This window comes from Scyliorhinus torazame, unplaced genomic scaffold (assembly GCF_047496885.1).
Source record: "Scyliorhinus torazame isolate Kashiwa2021f unplaced genomic scaffold, sScyTor2.1 scaffold_1273, whole genome shotgun sequence".
Lineage (NCBI taxonomy): Eukaryota > Metazoa > Chordata > Chondrichthyes > Carcharhiniformes > Scyliorhinidae > Scyliorhinus > Scyliorhinus torazame.
In genome coordinates, this window is record NW_027309000.1 from 12,224 (window position 1) to 35,639 (window position 23,416).

Below are 23,416 nucleotides of genomic sequence, written 5' to 3' on the forward strand. Positions count from 1 at the left end.
GAGCGTGTTGTCCTCTTCTTCACCCAGTTGTTGAGTCAGTGGAGGAGGGGGGGGGCGGTGTATGGGCGGGGGTGGTGGTGGTGATGATTGCTGGTGGACCTGTGGGTGCCAGGTCTTGAGGTAGGTGGGTAGAGGTGGGGGAAGACTGTGTAGGGTTGGGGTGGTGGTGATGGCCGCTGGGGAACCTGCAGGTGCTAAATCCCGAAGGGAGACTGTGTCCTGTCGCCCATCCTGATGTGCCACGTAGGCATTGTGGATTGGCATGGAGGAGCAGGACCTTCGACGAGGGGATCTGATTTATGGCTCCTTGCATGCTTCCGGAGGAGGACGGGCCCTGGGACTGTCAGCCAGGACGGGAGCAAGACCCCGGAGCTGGACTTCCTGGGGAAGGCAAACATATGCTCGGGAGGAGTCTCGTTGGTGGTAGTACACAGGAGAGACCAGATGGAGTGGAGCGCATCGGAGAGGACGTCCTGCCAGCGGGAGACATCTAGACCGTAGGGCCAGGAGGACGGCCTTCCAGACCGTCGCGTTCTCCCTCTCCACCTGTCCGTTGCCCCGGGGGTTGTAGCTGGTCGTCCTGCTGGAGGCGATGCCCTTGTTGAGCAGGAACTGATGCAACTCAATCGCTCATGAAGGAGGAACCCCGATCGCTATGGTGGGGAACCCGAACAAGGTGAAAAGACTGTACAGGGCCTTGATGATGGTGGCAGAGGTCATGTCAGGGCATGGGATGGCAAAGGAGAATCTTGAGTACTAGTCAACAATGTTGAAGTACACGTTACGATCAATGGAGGGGAGGGGCCCTTTGAAATAGACGCTGAGGCGCTCAAAGGGGCAAGAGGCCTTTACTTGGTGCACTATGTCTGGCCGATAGAAATGCGGTTTGCACTCCGCGCAGACCTGGCAGTCCGTGGTCACGGTCCTGACCTCCTCGATGGAGTAAGGCAGGTTGTGAGCCTTGAAAAGTGAAAAAAAAGGGGTGACAGAGGTCATTGCGGAGGGTACGGGAGAAGAGAGCCACGGGCTTGCCCGCCTGGTTGAGGGTAGCGGCCAGCACAAAGTCCGACGCATCGCTCTCCACCTGGAACGGAATGGACTCGTCCAGTGTGCATTGCGGCTTTGGCAATATCTGCCTTGATGCGGTTGAAGGCCAGACGGTCCTCAGCCGTCAGGGGAAAAACGGTGGATTTAATAAGTGGACGGGCCTTGTCTGCATAATTGGGGTCCCACTGGGCATAGTAGGAGAAGAACCCCAGGCATCTCTTCAGGGCCTTGGGGGAGTTCCAGGAGGGTGCGCATGCGGTCGGGGTCAGGCCCTAGGACTCAGTTTTCCACAACGTAGCCAAGGATGGCTAGGCAGGTTGTGCGGAAAATGCATTTTTCCTTATTGTAAGTAAGGTTCAGGAGTTTAGCGGTGTGGAGGAAGTGCCGGAGGTTTTTGTCATGGTCCTGCTGGTCATGGCCATAGATGGTGACATTATCTAAGTACGGGAACGTGGCCCGCAGCCTGTACTGGTCAACCATTCGGTCCATTTCTCGTTGGGAGAACGAGACCCCATTAGTGACGCCGAAGGGAACCCTGAGGAAGTGGTAGAGGCGGCCATCTGCCTCGAAAGCAGTGTATTGGCGGTCATCCGGGCGGATAGGGAGCTGGTGGTAGGCGGACTTCAAGTCAACTCTGGAGAACACTCGATACTGCGCAATCTGATTGACCATGTCAAATATGCGGGGGAAGGGGTACGCATCGAGCTGCGTATACCGGTTAATGGTCTGACTGTAGTCTATGACCATCCGGTGCTTCTCCCCAGTCTTGACGACCACCACTTGGGCTCTCCAGGGGCTGGTACTAGCCTCAATGATCCCCTCTCGTAGGAGTCGCTGGACCTCCGACCTGATAAAGGCCCTGTCCTGGGCACTGCTCCTAGTAGCGACGGGCTTACAGTCCGGGGTGCGGTTAGCGAAGAGCGAGGGTGGGGCGACCTTGAGGGTCGCGAGGCTACAGGCTGTGAGGGGGGCAGTTGCCTGCCGAACTTTAAAGTAAGGCTTTGGAGGTGGCGCTGGAAGTCGAGCCCCAGTAATAGGGAGGCGCAGAGATGGGGGTCGGATGTAGAGTTTGAAGTTAGTGTACTCTACACCTTGTACAGTAAGGGTCGCAACACAGTACCCCTGGATTTCTACTGCATATGATCCGGAAGCCAGGGAGATTTTCTGGGTCGCAGGTAAGATTGGGAGGGAGCAGCGCCTTACCGTATCTGGGTGAATGAAGCTGTCTGTGCTCCCGGAGTTGAAAAGGCAGGCCGTCTCGTGGCCGTTGATCCGGACGGTCATCGCCGATTTTGTGAGGTGATGAGGCCGGGACTGGTAAAGCGTGATGGAGGCGAGCTTCGGAAGGTGATGGGTAGGCCGGTTGGAGGTAGCAGCAGCCAGCGTACGATCGGGTGAGCAGGCCTCCCGGGAAGCTGTGGAGTGGTCCCAAGATGGCGGTCCCCATGGGTCACGCGTGGCGGCTGCCATCGGAGATGGCGTCAAAGATGGCAGGCCCCCCATGGGTCACGCATGTCAGGTGAAGTACAAAATGGCGTTAAAGATGGCGGACTCCATGGGTCGCACGTGGTGGCCGAAATCCAAGATGGCGGCGCCCACGGGTCGCACATGGCGGGTGGCGCGGCAGCTAGGGGCAGCCCCGACAGGCAGCTCTGCTGGGCGTAGAAGCTTTAGGGAGAGATCGGGCCTGGCAGGCTTTCGCAAAGTGGCCCTTCCTCCCACACCTGTTGCAAGTCGCGTTCCGTGCAGGGCAGCGTTGTCTGGATGATTACTGTGGCCGCAAAAGTAGCACTTCGGGCCTCCGCTGTTGGCGGGCTGCTGCGCGGCACAGGCTTGCGCCGCACCCGTGTTGGATGATGGCAGCACCCACGAGGTCGCCGCGCGGTCAGAGATGTAGGCCTCCATGTTCTGGTAGGCCACCTCCCGCGCATTTGAGCTGCACTGTCTCTGGGAGGCTGAGTGTACCCTCTTCTAGCAATCGCTGGCGGATGTAGTTTGATTTCATGCCTGCGACATAAGCGTCCCTGACCAACAGCTCCACGTGTTGGGTAGCCAATACCGCCTGGCAGTCACACTTCAGGCAGAGTACCCGCAAGGCACACGGGGATTCTGCTAGTGATTCCCCAGGGCGTTGTCGTCTCGTGGCAAGAAGGTGCCTAGCATACACCTGGTTCACAGACTTAACATAGTGTCCCTTCAGCAGCATTATCGCCTCCATCTCAGCAGCATTATCGCCTCCGTATACGAGGGGGCGTCCCTGATGAGAAGAAAGACTTGCGGGATCACCTGTGCGTGGAGAATCTGCTTCTTTTGGAGGTCGATGAAGTGTTCGGTGACGGATCCAAGGTACGCTTCGAAGCAGCTTAGCCAGTGCTCGAATGTTGCAGTGACGTCGGCTGCCTGTGGGTCCAGCTCCAGGCAATCAGGCTTGAGTGATGAATTCATATTAGATGTTTAGTGTATTAAATTGATATGCCATCAATGAACACAGGACTAGTGGGGAACGTAACGGAGGCTATAATACACCAAGCAAAAAGCCTCCTGGCCTCTGATCCCGAACTGGATCAGAGGCGGAGACTAGCCACCTTCATTCATGAGCCCGAGGGGAGGAGCCACAGGCGGAGCCTGCAAGGACAAGCCCAGGCATGTAACAATACAATACAGTGGTTTACCACATTCCTAAAGTCAGGGTAAGGGAGTGGAGACAAATCTTTTTCCTCCCAAATCCATATGATGAGTGCATGAGTCTTGATGTGAGCAAAGGCCCTCTAGCTTTGAAATCCTCAGCTGGAATACCATGGGACTGCAGGCTTTGTTGTTTTTCCATTGATGGTAGTTCACACATGGGATATTTTTGGAAGGATAGTCAGGAGTGTATCATTTGTGGCTATAACCATATAAAGGGAGTTTCTTCAAAGTGGTCCATGAGCCAACAATGTGTGTTTTTGTATGTAACCCCTTTTAATTTACGAATGGTTCAATTTAAAAACAACCAGCAGCAAAGTTTTAGTCTTAAACAAGATTAAAATTAGTTTGTTACAAAACACTGCTGAGTTATTTAAGTAAAAGTAATACAGTTACTAGCTAAATACATACAAAGATTAAATGCACACAAAGGATTGAAATGAATTTCATCTTTATAAGATACTAATGCTTGCCTGTAGCTTGCAATCGAGTGTTGGTTGACTGGAGTGAAGGGCTGAAGTTGAAAAGCTCTGTTCAGCAATTGTGTTTGCTTCAATAGTTGGGAGGTTGCCTTTGTAGGTTGGGGGGAGGGAAAATGAGCAGGTTTCTTATTCCTCATTAGTTTGGCTGTTATGCCAATCGAATCATACTTCCATGTTAGGTTAGTGTAGGTCTGGGGCTCAGACACATCCATTGTCTTTTAGCGGAGATAATTAACCATTTAAATACCTCAGCCATTAAACTTGAATGGTTCCCATTCTTCCAGGTCTATTCACACTTCCAGGGAAGCCATTGTCAATGAGTTTCTATCTACTCATGTAGAAAACACATTGAATTTCAAATATCCCCATGTTTGGGTGCGGCTATTTGCAATCCACTTTTAGTCTTCTAGGAGCTTGACAAACATGGCTATTAGAATCATAGAATCCACAGTGCAGAAGGAGGCCATTCGGCCCATCGAGTCTGCACTGGCTCTCGGGAAGAGCACCCTACTTAAGCCCACCCCTCCACCCTATCCCCATAACCCAGTAACCCCACCTAACCTTTTTGGACACTAAGGGCAATTTATCATGGCCAATCCATCCAACCTGCACATCTTTGGACTGAGAGGAAACCGGAGCACCCGGAGGAAATCCATGCTGACACAGGGAGAACATGCAGACTCCACACAAACAGTGACCCAAGCTGGGAATCGAACCCGGGATCCTAGAGCTGTGAAGCAACTGTGCTAACCACTGTGCTGCCCACCTATTGCAAAAGGTCAGGTGAAATTTGTCAGCCATTAAGGCCCCTTGCATCCAATTAAAAGGAAAATATGGGGTGGAATTCTCCATTCGCGAGTCTTACTGTTGACGCTGGCGCAGGATTCGTGGACTTCCACGACAGCAAAACTGGAGCCGCATCTGGACCAATCCAGCGACTGTTAAGGAGCTAGCACCAGCGCCACATGGAATACAATGGATTCCAATGAGAAACTAATGCTAGATTCGCGATTGACATCAGGAGGCTGACAAGCAGCAGTTGCATATACACACTTCACTCCCCACACACACCATCCAGCCAACAAGATGGCAGCAAGATGCGTGACCCTACGATTTACAGACGTCGAACTGGAGACCCTCCAGGACGCCGTGGAGGAGAGGCCTGGGAAGGAGGCTGCCACTCGCCACTGTGCCTGGACGCAGGTGGCAGACAGCGCCACCAGCAACATCGTCCAGACCTGCCAGCAGTGCCTTAAGGAGCCAGATTCCTGTGACCCAAGACAACCGGAGCTTGAGTCCGGGGATGACACTGATTTCCCATCATAACTGTCTCCAACACCCTCCACCATCCCAGAGACACTCATCTTGAGTGGGCACTTTAGTGAAGAGGCTCCTGGGACACTCTGTGGTGCTCACCAAACAGCTGATCCCGTACATCAGGTGGAGGTAGGAAATCCCGAGGTGGCGGATGTTTGGAGGGCGGCCCGAACCCAGGGTCTAGCTGCCATCCAGATGGGTTTTGGGCTTCTGGAACAGAGTCCCATCGATTATGGAGATGTAGTCACCGGGACTACATGAGGAGTTGTCGGCGAGCATCCAGCAGCTGCAGGCTGTTGCTCTTATTAGCCTTAGTTTTATTAGCTCTAATTCTGTCATCTTTGCTCACGAGTTGCCAGGTATCTTTCTGATACCGCCACGTGGTTCAAGCTCAAGTAATGATTAATAATACAGCACACCGCTTAGTAAATGTTAAATCAACGATCATTTATTATATACAGCAATAAATACTTATACAATAATCCTACTTCTAGACTATTACCTACCACTAAAGGCCAATACTTAACTTGTGATGGCCCACCAGGTCAGGGAAACAAATGGCTTATCGAATTGGGTCTGGCCTGCGGGATTCAAAAAGGCTGGTACAGGTCGATAGTCTGGAACACCTATCTGGTAGCGATCGCTGGAGTAAGACTTACTTGTTCTTTCGTCGAAGGGTCTCGAAGGTTGAGAGTAGGAGAAGGGTCGATCTGAACTTGACCCTATTTTTAGTCCCTAGGGGCTTCCCGCCTCTTGGGGCGGACCTTGGACTTGGTCCCAATCACTGGGTTCGATATGCTCCAATAATGGGGCGATTCCTTGATCAGGGGGTGGTCGTCCACCTCTTTGTCTCAGCCACTTCTGGCGCCGAGAGGTCTGGATTGGCTTTCAATTGCTAATTTGTAGCAATTGTTCCCGGGGATTGCCGATTAAAATTCAGATGGCTGGGTTGATGTGCTGTTAATGGTTGCAGGTATCGGTCTGGGCCGACTTCCCCAGCATGTCCAAGGCCTGGGGCATTCTGTGCAGGTGCTGGCAGAGGCCCAGGACAGGGTAGTTGCCTCACAGGCAGCCATGTGTGAGAGCCACCTGGAAATTGCAGCGGTGGTTCTGTGTGTGGCCCGGTCACAGCGGGCCATGGCTGAGAACATCAAGCTCTCCTTGTAACTCAAAGCACAAGTCCCGGTAGCATCCTAGTAAATAATTTCTGCACCGTTTCTAGTTTAATAGTATTCTTTCTATAATAAGGTGACCAGAACTGAACACAGTATTCCAAGTGTGGCCTTGTACAACTTCAGCAAGATGTCCCAACTCCTGTATTCAATGTTCTGACCGATGAAACCAAGCATGCCAAAAGCATTCGGCACCACCCTGTCCACTGGTGACTCCACTTTCAAGGAGCTATGAACCTGTATCCCTAGATCTTTGTTCTATAACTCTCCCCCTCTTCCTACCATTAACGGAGTAGATCCTGCCCTGATTTGACCTGTTAACCACCTAGCCAATCTTTGTGTCATCTGCAAACTTACTGATCCCCCCGCCCCCCCCCCCCAGTTCTCTCCTTCAGAATTGTTTGGAGACTTGGGCAGAGAGATGGCAGATGGAGTTTAATCCGGACAAATGTGAGGTAATGCATTTTGGAAGGTCTAATGCAGGCAGGGAATATACAGTGAATGGTAGAACCCTCGAGTATTGAAAGTCAAAGAGATCTAGGAGTACAGGTCCACAGGTCATTGAAAGGGGCAACACAGGTGGAGAAGGTAGTCAAGAAGGCATACGGCATGCTTGCCTTCATTGGCCGGGGCATTGAGAACAAGAATTGGCAAGTCATGTTGCAGCTGTATAGAACCTTAGTTAGGCCACACTTGGAGTATAGTGTTCAATTCTGGTCGCCACACTACCAGAAGGATGTGAAGGCTTTAGGGAGGGTGCAGAAGAGATTTACCAGAATGTTGCCTGGTATGGAGGGCATTAGCTATGAGGAGCGGTTGAATAAACTCGGTTTGTTCTCATGGAATGAAGGAGGTTGAGGGGAGATCTGATAGAGGTCTACAAAATTGAGGGGCATAGACAGAGTGGATAGTCAGAGGCTTTTCCCCAGGGTAGAGGGGTCAATTAATAAGGGGCATAGGTTTAAGGTGAGAGGGGCAAGGTTTAGAGTAGATGTACGAGGCAAGTTTTTTTACGCAGAGGGTAGTGGGTGCCTGGAACTCGCTGCCGGAGGAGGTGGTGGAAGCAGGGACGATCGTGACATTTAAGGGGCATCTTGACAAATACATGAATAGGATGGGAATAGAAGGATACGGACCCGGGAAGTGTAGAAGATTGTAGTTTAGTCGGGCAGCATGGTCGGCACGGGCTTGGAGGGCCGAAGGGCCTGTTCCTGTGCTGTACACTTCTTTGTTCTTTGTTCTTCAGTCATCTATGTCATTTATATAAATGTCAAACAAAAGAGGGCCCAGCACAGATCCCTGTGGTATGCCACTGGTCACTGGCTTCCAGACACTAAAGCAGCAATAGATTATCACCCTCTGTCTCCCACCACGAAGCCAATTATGAATTCACCTTATCAAATCACCCTGTATCCCATATACATTTGCCTTCTTAATAAGTCTCCCATGTGGGACCTTGTCAAAGACTTTACTGAAATCCACGTAAACTACACCAACTGCACTACCATCATCTGTATACTTGGTTACATGCCCAACAAATTTGTTTGAATTTTTTGAGCATGACCTCCCTCTGACAAAGGCATGCTGACTATCCCTGATCAAACCTTGCTTCTCCAAGTGGAAATAGATTCTCTCCTTCAGAATCTTCTCCAGTAGTTTCCCAACCACTGATGTGAAATTCACTGGTCTGTAGTTTCCTGGCTTGTCTCTATGACCTTGCTTAAAAATCCTCGGACCACATTAGCTGTTCTCCAGTCCTCTGGCACCTCCCCCATGACCAGAGTGGAATTAAAAATTTGGGTCAGAACCCTGGCAATCTCCTCCTCCCCTCCCACAGCAACCTGGGACACAATTCATCCGGACCTGGAGATTTGTCCTCCAATACCTTGTCACTCCCTGTGACAATTTTCTGAAGAACCTCAATCTCTCTCCCAGAGTTCCACAAGTACCTCCTCATTCTCTTGGGTGCAATAAAATATTTTTTAAAAAATGATATTCTAATAGGAAAGCAGGAGAATGTGTTAATAGTTATAATTGAGGGAGAAGAGATCAATCCAGATGATTCTGAATTCGACATTCTTCAAATTAGATTGAACAATGAGGAAGTAATATTAAATAGGATAAATCACGGAGTTACCTTCCATAGGAAAATCGGAGTGACCTGAAAGAGTTATTATAGTCCCATAGAGCTATATGTGGGAACAAACTAGGAAATACAATGATTATACATGTAGATGTAGGAAGTTTAGTTCCAATTAAGCAATGTCCATATAGACTGAATCCATTCAAGATGGCACAGATTCAAAAGCAGATTGAAAGCATGCTTAAGAATTAAATCATTGAAGTGAGTTGTAGTGATTGGAGCTCACCTATTGTGATGGTACCAAAACCCGATGGAACGCAACGATTGTGTGTGGACTATCGGAAAGTCAATATAGTTACAAAGTCAGGTTCATATCCTACTATTCCTCGTTTGGAAGACGTGTATTGAAAAGGTGGGACAAGCAAATGTCACTACCAAAATTAACTTACTAAAAGGATACTTACTGGCAAGTAACTTTATCAGAAATAGTGAAGCAAGTTTCAGCTTTTGTAAAGGCAAGTGGTCTGTACCAGTTTGAAATTATGCATTTGGAATGAAGCATGCACCAGCAACATTCCAATAACGTCATTTCTGGACACAAAAATTGAGTACTGTACATGGATGATCTTGTGGTATTCAGTCAAACGTGGAGGGAGCGTTTGGAACTTTTGAAGTGACTGTTGGATTGACTCCAAGAGGCTGGCTTGGTGGTAAACGACTAAAAATAAGTTTACAAAAGCTCAGGTCACATTCTTAGGCCATACTGTTGGATGGGATCAGATGGCCCCATGGAATGTGAAAATGAAAGCTACTGGGGAGTTCCCAATACCACCAACTAGAAGTTGAGGTTTCTGGGCATGAGTGGTTTCTACAGAAACTGTGTGTCAAATGTTAGTGTAAACTTCTAAAAACGCACTGGAAATTTCCGAATGTCAGGAATAGAAAACCATTGACCACAGCACCAGTTTTGGCAACACGGAATTATGGCAAACAATTTAAGGTGGTCATTAATGCGAGTGATGTGGGTACTGTATGAATACAAGATGATGACAATGATATAGAAAGACCTGTTGGTTATTTTTCCAGAAAACTAAATATTCATCAAAAGCAGTATTCGACTTTCGAAAAGGAAACCGAGTTTGGCATTCCACATTTTGTCATTTATGTTCCTAACAATTCATCAGTGACAGTAGTTTATTTGGACCATAATTCACCATTTCTGGAGAAGGTTAAAGATCGCAATGCAAGACTGTTTAGATGGAGTTTATTGTTACAACCATTTAACTTGAAAATTATACATGTAGCAGGAAGAGAAAACATAATTGCAGATGCTTTATCACAACCAGATGTGTGAGAGAATGGAATGTTTAAAGTTGGGAAAGAAAGACTGAAATGGACTATACTGGAAGTTTAAATTTTGATGCATGAATATGATGAGATATGCATCTTATTTAGAACATAGAACAATACAGCGCAGTACAGGCCCTTCGGCCCACGATGTTGCACCGAAACAAAAGCCATCGAACCTACACTATGCCATTATCATCCATAGGTTTATCCAATAAACTTTTAAATGCCCTCCATGTTGGCGAGTTCACTACTGTAGCAGGTAGGGCATTCCACGGCCTCACTACTCTTTGCGTAAAGAACCTACCTCTGACCTATATCTATTACCCCTCAGTTTAAGGCTATGTTCCCTCATGCCAGCCATTTCCATCCGTGGGAGAAGGCTCTCTCTGTCCACCCTATCTAACCCCCTGATCATTTTGTATGCCTCTATTAAGTCTCCTCTTAACCTTCTGCTCTCCAACGAAAACAACCTCAAGTCCATCAGCCTTTCCTCATAAGATTTTCCCTCCATACCAGGCAACATCCTGGTAATCTCCTCTGCACCCGCTCCAAAGCCTCCACGTCCTTCCTATAATGCGGTGACCAGAACTGTACGCAATACTCCAAATGCGGCCGTACCAGAGTTCTGTACAGCTGCAACATGACCTCCCGACTCCGGAACTCAATCCCTCTACCAATAGAGGCCAACACTCCATAGGCCTTCTTCACAACCCTATCAACCTGGGTGGCAACTTTCAGGGATCTATGTACATGGACACCTAGATCCCTCTGCTCGTCCACACTTTCAAGAACTTTACCATTAGCCAAATATTCCGCATTCCTGTTATTCCTTACAAAGTGAATCACCTCACACTTCTCTACATTAAACTCCATTTGCCACCTCTCAGCCCAGCACTGCAGCTTATCTATATCCCTCTGTAACCTGCTACATCCTTCCACACTATCGACAACACCACCGACTTTAGTATCGTCTGCAAATTTACTCACCCACCCTTCTGCGCCTTCCTCTAGGTCATTGATAAAAAAATGACAAACAGCAACGGCCCCAGAACAGATCCTTGTGGTACTCCACTTGTGACTGTACTCCATTCTGAACATTTCCCATCAACCACCACCCTCTGTCTTCTTTCAGCTAGCCAATTTCTGATCCACATCTCTAAATCACCCTCAATCCCCAGCCTCCGTATTTTCTGCAATAGCCTACCGTGGGGAACCTTATCAAACGCTTTGCTGAAATCCATATACACCACATCAACTGCTCTACCCTCATCTACCTGTTCAGTCACCTTCTCAAAGAACTCGATAAGGTTTGTGAGGCATGACCTACCCTTCACAAAGCCATGCTGACTATCCCTGATCATATTATTCCTATCTAGATGATTATAAATCTTGTCTCTTATAATCCCCTCCAAGACTTTACCCACTACAGACGTGAGGCTCACCGGTCTATAGTTGCCGGGGTTGTCTCTGCTCCCCTTTTTGAACAAAGGGACCACATTTGCAGTCCTCTGGCACTATTCCTGTAGCCAATATTTATAGTGTAATAGTGTATTGTTTAGTAATGAGTAACATTTAAAGTTGACTTAGCTTTGGAAAATGAAGCCATATTGCTGATTCATTTTTTTTTTTTTTTTTTTTTTAAATGGGGAGGAGTAATAAATTGTATTTTATATTTTTTGCAGTCATATTATTGAAACCTAGGTTAAGGTGCCGACAGCCAGTGTGACTGCTAGAATTGTGATTGAGGTCGGAAAAGTGAGATATTCATTGATTTGCAGGTGAAGTATTCTGCTAATACATCTTGAACTATTTACTTGTTTACATTTGAAGGACCCCTGGGTTGTCGATAATTTGAGGGATATTGTGTGTTTGGTCCTGATTAAACAAGTCAAGAGACATTGTGCAAGAAGAAACAAAAGAATGCTTATGCTTTGGGTGCAGGTGATGTAGTTAATGGGAGGAGCCAGGTCTGTCTGAAAAGTCAGTTGGTCCTAGAACTCTCACCTGAACGGAGGTATTTCAGTTTCGTCCTTCAGAAAGGGTTCTTATTCCAAAGATTCTTCATAGAGGAAAGCACATGGAAACCTGGTTGCTAAATTTATTCAGGAGTGGTATTTAATATATACTGGTTTGCTGAATTGGAATTTAGTGGCAGGTTCAGGAAGTTAGTTAAGGTTCTCTCTTTTTCTTAAGAACTGTTGTAACTGTTAACTGCAAAGCTATTTCTTTCTTACTAATGTGGTTAATTTGATGTTTAAATTAAAGTTTGTTTTAATTTAAAAGATATGTATGGGTTAGTGCCATCACTCCTGTAGTGCAGTAACATTTTCTCAGTTTTACAAATTACAAATAGTTGAGTTCTCGCCCGGGATCCTAACAGTGGGCACACATGCCATGTTGCTTGACCAAGTAGAATTACCTTGTTTGACACCCAAGGCCATGAACCAGTGCTCAACTGAGTCTGGCTGTGCTTTTTCTCCATTCCACCAAATTCACCACCTCCTGTTGACTAGACATGTTCTTCATACAGTGCCACCCATTCTTCTCATACTCAAGGACCCACTGATACAAGTTTGGTTACGCTGGTGGAGGATGCACTTAAATGGTATGATGGTGATGGTTCTGTGTCTTCCATCTCCTTGGAGGAACACAGTGGCGTTGCTGTGGCACTGATAGCATCCCACCCCCACAAGTTTTCCCATTGCAGCTGAAGTTTTACCAATTTGTTGCCTGGGAGGTCTGCATGCCATCCCCTTCATCTACAAAGTTCAATATATTTTCACCCCATCTGAATGGTCAGTTGTCATAAAACACTATCTTCATAATGTCAAGGGCCACCTCCCCCATTCTAGTAAGAATGGGAAACTGGAGAACTCTTCCACCTCTGAACCCTGCTGGCATTGTGCACCCTCTGCTTCTACAAGGACAACAGATGAGGCAATGCTGGCAGTCTCAACAATTCCTGTAGCTCATTTAAAAGAGATGCTGAATTTGTCAATACTGCCAGCTTCTCAGTATCACTGCAGCTTTCAGCTGTTCTCGTGGGTCAGTATCCTGGATGCATTTTTCTTCCAAGATCAGAAGTTATCATGCTCCCACAAGCTGCTCAGCTGTGGTCTCAGCAGACCTGGACGTCTGTCAGCCGGATGTCGCCTTGTACTCACCATGCCAGTGCAAAGAATGTATTGAACATTAAGCATTGCACCCAGATCCTCCTTACAATTCTGCGGCTGCATACTTGCTCCCATTTCGAGACAGGTCAGTATGTTCTGGCCGAGTGGCTTTGCCCTACCACTCTCCTGTAACATGTAGTTCAATTACCTCTAACCAATTCCAGCATTATCTCAAGGGTGGCATCACTGAACCATGGAACTGGCCTGCCACAGATATTGAGCATCTGCCTTTCCAATTTTCTACACCGAAAACATAACAAAATTATCTCCCATGAAAATTAATGGATCGTGCTAATTCATGGGAGGTTTTACATTTTAGACCAGGCAAATGAGTTTGGGCAGAAACGTGAACCATTATTTTAAAACCAATTTAAAGTGTAATTTAGGTATAGTTTCCGGATTGTACCCAAAGCGTTAAGGGTATACCAATGTACTTAATTGCCTGTGCAACAAGCTGCCGAAGTGTGATTATGGTCCATAACGTTCTGGCTCCCCAGTGCAGATTTGGGGGATACCCCCAAGATGTACTGGGGAATTTCTCTTGGAAGTTCCCAGGTAAGGGTTTATGCACCAATGGCTCAGAAGCGTTAACTTCTACAGAACCATAAGAAGTAGGAACAGGAGTGGTCCACAGGACCATAAGAAGCAGGAACAGGAGTAGACCATTCAGCCCCTCTAGCCTGCTCTGCCATTCAATAGGATCATGGCTGATCTGTCATTCCTCATTTCCACTTTCCTGCCCTTTCCCCGTAACTCCTTGATTTGCTTACTGATCAAGAATCTATCTATCTATCTCAGTCTTAAATATACACAAGGGCTCTGCCCCCACAGTTCTCTATGGCAAAGAGTTCCAAAGACTCTCAAGCCTCTGAGAAAATAAATTCCTCCTCACCATTGTCTTAAAACAACACTCCTTTATTCTGAGACTATACCCTCTAAGTCCTAGACTCTCTTGAGGGGAAACACCCACTTGGCATTTACCCTGTCAAGTCCTTAAGAATCATAAATATTTCAATAAGATCACCAATGAAATCACCAGGACAATTGTTCTGTGCTGGGAACAGTCTGACAAAACTATATAAAAGTTATCCTGAAAGTGTTAGAATAAATAAAAGTATTTCTAACTTCAGAAAAGACCCAGACCAGTTCCCATATGGGACACCCTCCACCCTCCCCAATCCGCAGTATTCCTCACCCACCATGGGAATCCCTGCTCCACCACAGGACCAATATAATGTGCAGGATGAATAAAGCACCTTTGCAGATAACATTTTCAAATAAAGGCAAGACATTGTAATGAATAGTTTGGCAGTGGTCAAAATGTTAAAAAAAGCATACTTTACCATCCTTAAAATCAATGTCATTTCTTAGGTTTTCATCAGACAGTTCCTCTCGATACTTCTCTGGATGAAGCCCAGAATAACCATTTCCAATTGTGCAAGCAGGTGCACTGGTTTCTTGTCCATCCTGCAGCATTTCTGCATTGTCAGTTATGAGTGCTGACTGCAATTTCTCAGTAGCTTCATCTGTGGACTGTTCCTGCAATTTTACACTCATTGCCAAACTTTTGGTTTCAGTGTCTGCAGCTGAAGAACATTTTATCTCTTCTTCATCACAAACATTTTTCTCCAGTATTATAGAATCATCATCCACAGTGTTAGGACAACAAGTCAACTCAAGTCCAAGCGGATTTCTGTCTTTTAACGGTAAATGATCCTCTGTAGCACTGAGTTGGTCTGATATCTCATCGGAGGCAACCAATACGGACTCGTTATTCAGTTTACTCATGAAGGAACAATACTTTAACGCCTTTCCAGACGCTTCAAGGTCCTGTACATCACTCCCTGACAGTACAGCATGACCTGAAACCCCATTTTCTGAAGAGGAATCAGAATTGATTTTGTCTGAAATATTATGGTGTAATATAGGACTGATCTGCATAAACTCCTCAGCCAACGATAGATTACCCAACTTACTGCTACAAGGTCTTGGATTGTTTAACGTCCCTTCAGCATCCACCAGAGCTCTATGAGCTTCCTTGCGATCGAAGGAGCTTGTCTGGGAGTCACGTGTCTCAACTGTTTCCCATTCGCCATTCATCCAGTCATCAGCACCTTCTTCAGTCTCCTGCCAATCAAACATGACCACATCTAAGTCAGCATTCCTCCACAATTAGTCATCTTCATTTACCTTTTGCTTCTCATGTTGGTTTGTGACTGTCGTCGTCCACTTTAAACAAGAGCAGAAATATAAACTGATTTTTTCAAACATTCACAATTGCCAATAACAATATATTGCTATCCTCAAAATCTATGCCTTCAAAAGATGATTTTCTGAGACACTAAGGCCATTTACCTCTACAGTACAAAACAATTGCTGATGCAACAAAAGGACAAGTCACTAACTGTGTACAGGTTGTACCTGGTTCAACAACAACTGGCAGTGGTACATTGGCTGCTACTATGCTGTTTCTGTGTTATCAGCTGGGGAGGAACACCTGTAGGAGGTCATTTGGAAGCAGGCTCATCAAATAAGTATGCTGGTTGGAGTCATATTTAGTAGAAAGGAAGATGATTGTGGTGGTTGGAGGCCAACCACTTCAGCCCAAGGAATTTCTCAGGATAGTGTCCCAAGACCAACCATCTTCAGCGGCTTCATCAATGACCTTCCCTCCAACAGAAGTGGGGAAGTTCACTGATTATTGCAGTGTTCAGTCCCATTCATAATTTCTCATAGAGGCAGACCATGTTTCCATGCAGAAGGACCTGGAAAACATTCAGACTTGGGCTGATAATTGGTAAGTAACATGCACCACACAGATGTCAGACAATGACCATCTCCAACAAGAGAAAATGACCATCTCCAACAAGAGAGAATATCTGGTCTTGACGTTCAAACAATATTACCATTGCTGAATCCCTCACCATTAACATCTGGAGGGGGTGGTGGTTCCGATTGATCAGAAACTTAACTGGACTAGCCATATAAATACTGTGGGTTACAAGTCAGAGACTGCAAATTCTATGGTCAGTAACTAATTTCCCTGACTTGGCAAAGCCTGAAAAAATTTGCATGACAGAAGTCAGGAGTGTGATGGAATACTCTCCACTTGCCTGGTGTGAGTGGCTCCAAGAACATCAGGACGTTCAATACCAAGCAAGACAAAGCAGTCTTCTTGATAGGTACCCAATCTTAAACATTCACTCCTTCCACAATTGGTGCAGTGACACCAGGTACTTTCTCTAAGATGCACTGCAACAACTCAGCTAAGCTCTTTCGGCAGCACGTTCAAAACCTATGATCAGCGACACGTCAAAGAACAGCAGATATGTGGGAGCACCATCACCTGCAAGCTCCTCTCCAATTCACACACCATCTTGACTTGAAAATATTTTACCAATTCTTCACTGTCATGAGTCAAAATCCTGGAACTCCCTCCCTAACAGCAATGTGGATGTACATACACCACCTGGATTGCTGCGGTTCAAGAAGGCAGCTCACCAGCATCTTCAAGGACAATTATGGGTGGACAATAAATGGTCATGCTAGCGATGCTTACAACCCAAGAACGTTTTAAAGAGCATGTACTTCTGTGATGTTTGCCTATTGCCAGCTGCAACAGCGAGGCTACAGAGACTAAGCCTGCAAGGTGTTATAGCTTGACAAGTAGTCTCAGTTCCCTGTCATGAGTGCCTTTAAGAAATGGGTGTTTATTACTGCAATGATGTCAGAGAGGGGTGGAGCTGAGCTGTCTGTCGGCTTTTTGCTGCAGGCTGGGTTTGGTTTCATTTTAGTTTTGGAGAAGCTGAAATCACAGCAGGATGTATATGAATCTCTGCAAGCTTATGAATGTTCATTTGGGATTTTCAAAGTGGTAACTGCTCTCAATAGTGAATTTAAACCTGATCTTTGTGTTAAAAGGGTCTTTTGTCTTCTGAATGTTGTTTGGGAATTTATTCAGGATTACTTAGTGTTGTATTCTTTGGGGGTTATATTTGAATTGATGGTTGCTAAGATGTTCACTATGTTTTAAAAAGGTTAACTTGAGTTCATAGAATAAACATTGTTTTGCTTTAAAAAATATTTTTCCAAGTACGAGCTGGAGCAGGGGGAAATGTTTAGATACATGCAGGTTCGAGATTTTGCCAGAAAGGAGATACAGAACTTCCCGGAGGAGCCGGCCTCCACATTGCTGGAGGAGGTGCTGACGACAGGGGGACTGGAGAAGGGGGTAGTGTCAGCGGTTTACAGAGCTGTTTTGGAAGAGGAGAAGGCACCACTGGGAGGGATCAAACCAAAGTGGGAGGAAGAGTTGGGAGAGGATATGGAGGAGGGGTTCTGGTGTGAGGTGCTCCGGAGAGTGAATGCCTCTACCTCGTGCGCAAGGTTGGGGCTGATACAGCTGAAGGTGGTATACAGAGTACACCTCACGAGAGTGAGGATGAGCAGATTCTTTGAAGGAGTAGAAGATGTGTGTGACTGTTACGGGCGGGGGGGGGCGCTAATCACGTTGATATGTTTTGGCCCTGTCCAAAGCTAGAGGATTACTGGAAGGAGGTTTTTAAAGAGTAATTTCTAAAGTGGTGCACGTGAAACTGGACCCAGGCCCCCAGGAGGCCATATTCGGGGTGTCGGGCCAGCCAGGGTTGGAAACTGGTGCGGAGGCAGATGTTGTAGCCTTCGCCTCATTGATCGCCCGAAGGCGGATCCTAATGGGTTGGAGAGCAACCTCTCCACCCTGTGCCCTGGCGTAGCCGGGGGATCTGTTGGAATTCTTGACTCTTGAAGGTTAAGTTTGAACTGAGGGGAAGGATAGAAGGGTTCTACAATTCATGGGCATTATTCATTATGCACTTTCAAGAACTGGATAACATCGAACATGTTGGGGAGGGGGAGGGGGGGGGGGGTGTTAATGGTGGCTATGGGTGATTCCGGATTCCTTTTTGTCATTTGTTTATGTGAACATGTGGGCGAATGTTTTGGGTTTGGTGGGATGGGATCGTTGTTATTGATATGGGGATTGACATTTGTTACCGATTTATTGTTGGAGGGTGTAAATTTGGGAGAAAATGAGAGAAAGGAGGAGAATAAAGAAATATTTTTTAAAAAAAACAAACAAAAAAAAAAAAAAATTCCCATTTCTGCTGTACCACACCTGTGGAGTGGGCCGTGTGCTCCCCATACCACAATCTATTAAAAGTTGTGGGTCAGGTGAACTCCATGATACACTTTGGGGTTCTCTACACCCTGGCCCATAACAGCCCCAAGAATACCTCAAAACTTTCAGAATGACATGCACCTCAATCACTTCCTAAAAAAAAATGCTCTGCAACTGGCATTCTGTTCAAGAATTTTACTTTTCAGCTCGTCAGAAAACTCAGAATGAAGTCATACCATCATGCAAAATAAGGGCTCAAAGCAACATTGGAATATATTATGCATCTCTCAAATTTCTCTTCTCTCTTCCTTGTCTCACAGGCTGACAAAGCAACAGCCTGACCTAGTCATAGTCATGGAATCATACCTCACAGATAGTGTTCCAGTCATCATTACCACCATTCTTGGATATGTCCTGTCCCATCAGCAGGACAAATCCAGCAGAGATGGCTGTGCAGAGGTATACAGTCGGGCGAGAGCTGCCCTGTGAGTCTTCAACATTGACTCTGGGCCCCAAGAAGTCTTGTGGCAACATGGACAAGGAAGTTTCCTGCTGATTACCACAACTATCCCCACTCAGCATGAATCAGTACTCCTCCATGTTGAACACCACTTGGAGAATGCACTAAGGGTGGCTTCAATGTCCATCACTAAGAGTGGCTCGGTAGTATCACCATAGACTGAGCTGGCAGGGTCCTATAATGTGTATATGCCATACTGGGACAGTGACAGGTGGTAAGGGAACCAAGAGGGAAAAACATACTTGACCTCCTCCTCAACAACCTGCCTGCCACAGATGCACATGTCCATGACAGTATTGGTAGCAGCTATCACTGCACATTCCTTGGAGACATAGTCCCGTCTTCACACAGAGGATACTCTCCATTGTGTTGTGTGGCACTACCACCATGCTGAATGGGATAGACTTCGAACGGATCTAGCAACTCAAGACTGTGCATCCATGAGGTGTTGAGAGCCATTAGCAGCAGCAGAACTGTACACAACCACAATCTGTAACCTCCTAGCCCGGCATAACCCCACTCTACCATTACCAGAAAGCCAGGACATCAACTCTGGTTCAATGGCGAATGCAGGAGAACATGCCAGAAGCAACACCAGGCATACCCAAAAATGTGGTGTCAACCTGGTGAGACAGATTCTCTCCTTCAGAAAATTCTCCAATAATTTTCCTACCGCTGACTTGAGACTCACTGATCTGTAGATCCCTGGTTTATCTCTACAACCTTCCTTAAGGCTGGGAAGCACGGTAGCTAGCACAGTTGCTTTATAGCTCCAGGGTCCCAGGTTCGATTCCCGGCTTGGGTCACTGTCTGTGTGGAGTCTGCACGTTCTCCGTTCTCCCCGTGTCTGCGTGGGTTTCCTCCCACAAGTCCCAAAAGACGCGCTGTTAGGTAATTTGGACATTCTGAATTCTCCCTCAATGTACCCGAATAGGTCCTGGAATGTGGTGACTAGGGGCTTCTCACTAACTTACTTGTAGTGTTAATGTAAGCCTACTTGTGACAAATTTTTTTTTTTTTTTTTTTTAAATATAAATAGTGGGACCACATTAGCTGTTCTCCCGTCCTCTGCCACCTTCCCCGGGACCAGAGAAGAATTAAAAATTTGGGTCAGATCCCCTGAAATTTCTCCCTCTCTGCCCACAGCAACCCGGGACACAACTCATCCAGACCTGAAGATTTTTCCACTTTTAAGCCTGCCAACACCTCGTCACTCGCGGTGTCAATTTGCTCAAGTACCTCATAGTATCTCTCCAAGAGTTCCATATCTACCCATCTCCTCATTCTCTTGGGTGAAGACAGATATGAAGTATTTGTCCAACACCCTACCAATGTCTTCTGGCTCTGTCCACAGATTTCCCACTTAGTTCCTAATTGACCCTACTCTTTCCACTGCTCTTCCAATTAATATAGTTACACATCTTGGGATCGTCCCTACTTTTACCAGCCTGAGCTTTCTCATATCCTGTCTTTGCACTCCTAATTGCTTTCTTAAGCTCCATCCTGCACTTTCTGTACTCCACTAATGCCTCTGCTGATTTGTTCCCCTTGGAGGAAGGATCTAAAGAGAGCTAAGATGAGCAAGGAGGGGACATGAGAAGTATTTGGCAGGTAGGATCAAGGAAAACCCAAGCTTTCTATAGGTATGTCAGGAATAAGCAAATGACTAGGGTAAGAGTAGGACCAGTCAAGGACAGGGATGGGAAGTTGTGTGTGGAGTCTGAAGAGATAGGAGAGATACTAAAATGAATATTTTTCGTCAGTATTCACTCAGGAAAAAGAGAATGTTGTGGAGGAGAATGCTGAGACCCAGGCTATTAGAATAGATGGCATTGAGGTACGTAGGGAAGAGGTGTTGGCAATTCTGGACAGGCTGAAAATAGATAAATCCCCGGGGCCTGATGGGATTTATCCTAGGATTCTCTGGGAGGCCAGGGAAGAGATTGCTGGACCTTTGGCTTTGATTTTTATGTCATCATTGGCTACAGGAATAGTGCCGGAGGACTGGAGGATAGCAAATGTGGTCCCTTTGTTCAAAAAGGGGAGCAGAGACAACCCCGGCAACTATAGACCGGTGAGCCTCACGTCTGTAGTGGGTAAAGTCTTGGCGGGGATTATAAGAGACAAGATTTATAATCATCTAGATAGGAATAATATGATCAGGGATAGTCAGCATGGCTTTGTGAAGGGTAGGTCATGCCTCACAAACCTTATCGAGTTCTTTGAGAAGGTGACTGAACAGGTAGATGAGGGTAGAGCAGTTGATGTGGTGTATATGGATTTCAGTAAAGCGTTTGATAAGGTTCCCCACGGTAGGCTATTGCAGAAAATACGGAGGCTGGGGATTGAGGGTGATTTAGAGATGTGGATCAGAGATTGGCTAGCTGAAAGAAGACAGAGGGTGGTGGTTGATGGGAAATGTTCAGAATGGAGTTCAGTTACAAGTGGCGTACCACAAGGATCTGTTCTGGGGCAGTTGCTGTTTGTCATTTTTATCAATGACCTAGAGGAAGGCGCAGAAGGGTGGGTGAGTAAATTTGCAGACGACACTAAAGTCGGTGGTGTTGTCGACAGTGTGGAAGGATGTAGCAGGTTACAGAGGGATATAGATAAGCTGCAGAGCTGGGATGAGAGGTGGCAAATGGAGTTTAATGTAGAGAAGTGTGAGGTGATTCACTTTGGAAGGAATAACAGGAATGTGGAAAATTTGGCTAATGGTAAAGTTCTTGGAAGTGTGGATGAGCAGAGGGATCTAGGTGTCCATGTACATAGATCCCTGAAAGTTGCCATCCAGGTTGAAAGGGTTGTGAAGAAGGCCTATGGAGTGTTGGCCTTTATTGGTAGAGGGATTGAGTTCCGGAGTCAGGAGGTCATGTTGCAGCTGTACAAAACTCTGGTACGGCCGCATTTGGAGTATTGCGTACAGTTCTGGTCACCGTATAGGAAGGGCGTGGAGGCTTTGGAGCGGGTGCAGAGGAGATTTACCAGGATGTTGCCTGGTATGGAGGGAAAATCTTATGAGGAAAGGCTGATGGACTTGAGGTTGTTTTCGTTGGAGAGAAGAAGGTTAAGAGGAGACTTAATAGAGGCATACAAAATGATCAGGGGGTTAGATAGGGTGGACAGAGAGAGCCTTCTCCCGCGGATGGAAATGGCTGGCATGAGGAAACATAGCCATTAAACTGAGGGGTAATAGATATAGGACAGAGGTCAGAGGTAGGTTCTTTACGCAAAGAGTGGTGAGGCCGTGGAATGCCCTACCTGCAACAGTAGTGAACTCGCCAACATGGAGGGCATTTAAAAGTTTATTGGATAAGCATATGGATGATAATGGCATAGTGTAGGTTAGATGGCTTTTGTTTCGGTGCAACATAGTGGGCCGAAGGGCCTGTACTGCGCTGTATCGTTCTACTTGCTAAACGCATTTGTCTTCCTTTTCATTGTATCCTGAATATCTCTGTCATCCATGGTTTTTATTATCCTGAATATCTCGGTCATCCATGGTTCTCTGGGCTTGTTACTTCTTCCCATCACCCTAGAGGGAACATGTTGAGCCTGTAGCCTCACCATTTCCTTTTTGAACCTAACCCCCCCCCCCCCCCCCCCCCCCCACTGCTCATCTGTAGATTTCCCCAAAAGTAACTTTTTCTAGTCTACCTTGGCCAGAACCTACCTTATTTCACTAAAATCTGCTCTCCCCCAATCCAAAACATTTTTTAGAACTGGTCTATTGCTTTGTCCATAATAACCCTAAATTGTACCATGTTGTGGTCTCTATTATTAAAATGCTCTCCTACCAACACATCAACTAATTGTCTGGCTTAATTCCCCAGAATTAGGTCCAGCATTGCGCCGTCCCTTGTTGGACCTTCTACATATTGAGCTAAAAAGTTCTCCTGTGTACATTTTAAGAACTCCACTCCATCTAAGCCCTTAACATTATGACTATCCCATTTAATGTTGGGAAAGTTGAAATTACCCAATTTAAATACCGTATTAAAAATCCTATTTTTTTCTGTGAACTGTGCACAGATTTGCTGCTCAATTTCCCGCTATCTGGGGATCTATAATAAACACCTGACAATGTGGCTGTCCCTTTTTTATTCCTAAGTTCTACAAGCTTAATTTTAAGCTCTCTCCAAGATATCATCTCTCCTTACTGCATAACTAATAGTGCAATGCCTCCCCCTCTTCTGTCTCACCTGAAAAATCTATATACTGGGATGTTTCAGCTGTTAATCCTGCCCCTCCCTCAACATCTCCGTGATGGCTATTATATCACAATTTCACATGTCCATCCTTGCCCTTAACTTATCCATTTTATCTGTAATAAACCTGGCATTAAAATAGAGGCCACCCAGCCTTGATTACTCCCTTGAAACTTACTACTGTATTCCCTCGGACTTGATTGCTTTTCTGTATTATGCTG

General features: G+C 46.3%; 1 protein-coding gene across 1 annotated transcript in view; it reads right to left on the reverse strand.

Annotated features, from left to right (window-relative positions):
• LOC140407173 (uncharacterized) overlaps nt 1–23,416 on the reverse strand; it is a 44,382-nt gene that overhangs the window by 7,776 nt on the left and 13,190 nt on the right. The window contains exons 3-4 of the mRNA XM_072494855.1: nt 15,286–15,436; nt 14,653–15,186 (exon numbers count right to left, since the gene is read on the reverse strand). Coding sequence (XP_072350956.1) covers nt 14,653–15,186; nt 15,286–15,436 — 685 coding nt within the window. The remainder of the gene's footprint in view (nt 1–14,652; nt 15,187–15,285; nt 15,437–23,416) is intronic.